This window comes from Aricia agestis, chromosome 14 (genome assembly GCF_905147365.1).
Source record: "Aricia agestis chromosome 14, ilAriAges1.1, whole genome shotgun sequence".
NCBI classification, from domain to species: Eukaryota; Metazoa; Arthropoda; class Insecta; order Lepidoptera; family Lycaenidae; genus Aricia; species Aricia agestis.
Window position 1 is genome coordinate 13,187,485 of NC_056419.1, and position 2,374 is coordinate 13,189,858.

Genomic DNA, 2,374 nt, shown 5'->3' on the forward strand with positions numbered 1-2,374 from the left:
TTGTAAAATGATGTATTGTGTAATGTAATTTTGCCTTGTGATTGCAGTTAAATAACCTTGTCGAAATAAAAGACTGTTTTGTTAAGTTTGCACACAAAAATATTCCCTTCCCTTCCCTTCCCTACCCTCCCCTATTACCTCTTAAAAGGTCGGCAACGCACTTGCAGCTCTTCTGATGCTGCGAGTGTCCATGGGCGACGGAAGTTGCTTTCCATCAAGTGACCCGTTTGCTCGTTTGCCCCCTTATTTCATAAAAAAAAAACGGCTCAACCGATTTTTCTGAAATTTGGCAGGGAGATACTTTGAGTCCCGGGAAATAACATAGGATAGTTTTTATCCCGGAAAAATGTACGGTTCTCGCGCGATAAATGAATTTTTGCGCAATGGAGTTGCGGACGTCATATAGTTTAGTATAATTGTATAAAAATATATAAAATAAAATTTAAATTACGAGTAATATCGAGTAATGTCGAGTAGTAGGTTTATGTTAAGTGAATGTAAGTTGTGTTTTGACCAGTGACCACCATAATACCAACGGTCACATTGAAATAAATCAGATTTTCCGATCGTAGGTAGGCACGTTATTTTGTTTCTCAAAATAAACGCTAAAACAAACCACAAAATTGAACAAAACTGTTATTTAATGAAATATTTAGCCTCTCTGATTTGTTTAACTATCGCTTGTGGGGAAGAGGTCCACAGTCCTGATCGTCAAGTTATTCTTCTGACGAGTCAGGGTCTGGCTGTTGTCGGCGGAATGGCGGACCAGGGAGAGCAGCTCGTAGGTACCACTGTGTTCCACTCCAACACCTCGCATGCCCACGCTGCAGCTCGTGAACGGCTGGACGGCTTCCATGAAGAAAATGTGAGAGGGAAGGTTGCTGTTGGGGTAGGCTTCGTATCTGGAACCGTCAGGGACGATGATGTGGCATTCCTCTAAAGTATCGAACCACCATTTGGCGATGCTGAAGCTGACGCCGAGAAGGTCGCTCTGGATGTAATCAACGTTGCGTTCATCCAGCCAGACTTCAGTTACGCAGAGACCTGGAACAGATGGTAGGAAGTGAGGGATGAAAATTAAGGCCCAATTTCACCAACGACTGTTAAAATTAGTGCTTGAATTAGTATCATGTTAGAGCTCGTCCAATTTAAAATGACGTGCCCCTCTCACATACGACTGTCGCGATCTGTGGTCGCGATGCATGGAATTGTACCTTGGGTCAACTGTCAAGCATGGTTCGAAAAGTTAAATTTCGGTCAAGCAGAGACCTGGAATAGATGGTAGCAACAACCGTGATTGACAACATCTGGCACTTCATTGAAAATCGCGGTTTATATAGAAAATGACAAGTTTTGACAGAGAGTCAATCACCGCTACCACCATGTTTCGCCGAGTACAGTATACAATCTTTAACACTAACCGTCGTACTCAGAGACATTTAATTATGATTAACCTTCAATTTAATGGAGAGTTTGACAGATAATGTATGGGGCTTATGTCACAATTTTGAATTAATAATTACATTTTAGTAGTGAATGTTCCACTCTGAGTACGGCAGTTAGGTATTATAAACAACAATCCTCCTATTAACGAATTTATCCAAACAAAGAAACTTACCTTGGAAGGCAAAAAGCGCCAAGAACAAAAATGTCACTCTACCAAACATTATGATTAATGTTACTACACTGAACTAACTAAAGACAGTAATATTATGATTTAATGCTATTTATACTGTTCTATCTTTGAATAATCTCCCTGATTTCGGATAATTGTTTTCTGATAACAAATAATCAGATTGATTTTTATCGTATATTTCCAGTTTCACTTGACAACACCTTTTTAAACAATGTAGTATAGTTTCTTGTTCGATCCATAAAATATATATTGGAAATTGAAATACCTCTGGAATTATTTTATGTTTTGCCAAAACTAACGTCAGTAGAATATAATATAAGTTATAACTATATAAAGAAGAAAGTATCTAGAAATCTGGAACATAAAAATTAAATAAGCAGTCAACGTGGGAGAGCTATGCTTCGGCACGAATGGGCCGGCTTGACCGGATAAATACCACGTTCTCACAGAAAACCGGCGTGAAACAGCGCTTGCGCTGTGTTTCGCCGAGTGAGTGAGTTTACCGGAGGCCCAATCCCCTAACCTCTACCCTATTCCCTTCCCTACCCTCAACTATTCCCTTCCCTTCCCTTCCCTACCCTCCCGTATTACCCTATTCCCTCTTAAAAGGCCGGCAACGCACTTGCAGCTCTTCTGATGCTACGAGTGTCCATGGGCGACGGAAGTTGCTTTCCATCAGGTGACCCGTTTGCTCGTTTGCCCCCTTATTTCATAAAAAAAAGAAAAAAAAAAGCATTT

At 40.4% G+C, this 2,374-nt stretch overlaps 1 protein-coding gene across 1 annotated transcript; it reads right to left on the minus strand.

The window, feature by feature from the left end:
• Positions 1-670: 670 nt before the first annotated feature.
• On the minus strand, positions 671-1,681 carry LOC121733948. The gene is made up of 2 exons (XM_042124350.1): positions 1,619-1,681; positions 671-1,044 (listed from the first exon to the last, which is right to left on the minus strand). The coding sequence occupies exons 1-2, from the start codon at positions 1,665-1,667 to the stop codon at positions 671-673; spliced, it is 423 nt and encodes a 140-aa protein (XP_041980284.1). The 5' UTR covers positions 1,668-1,681.
• Between the last annotated feature and the right edge of the window lie 693 nt (positions 1,682-2,374).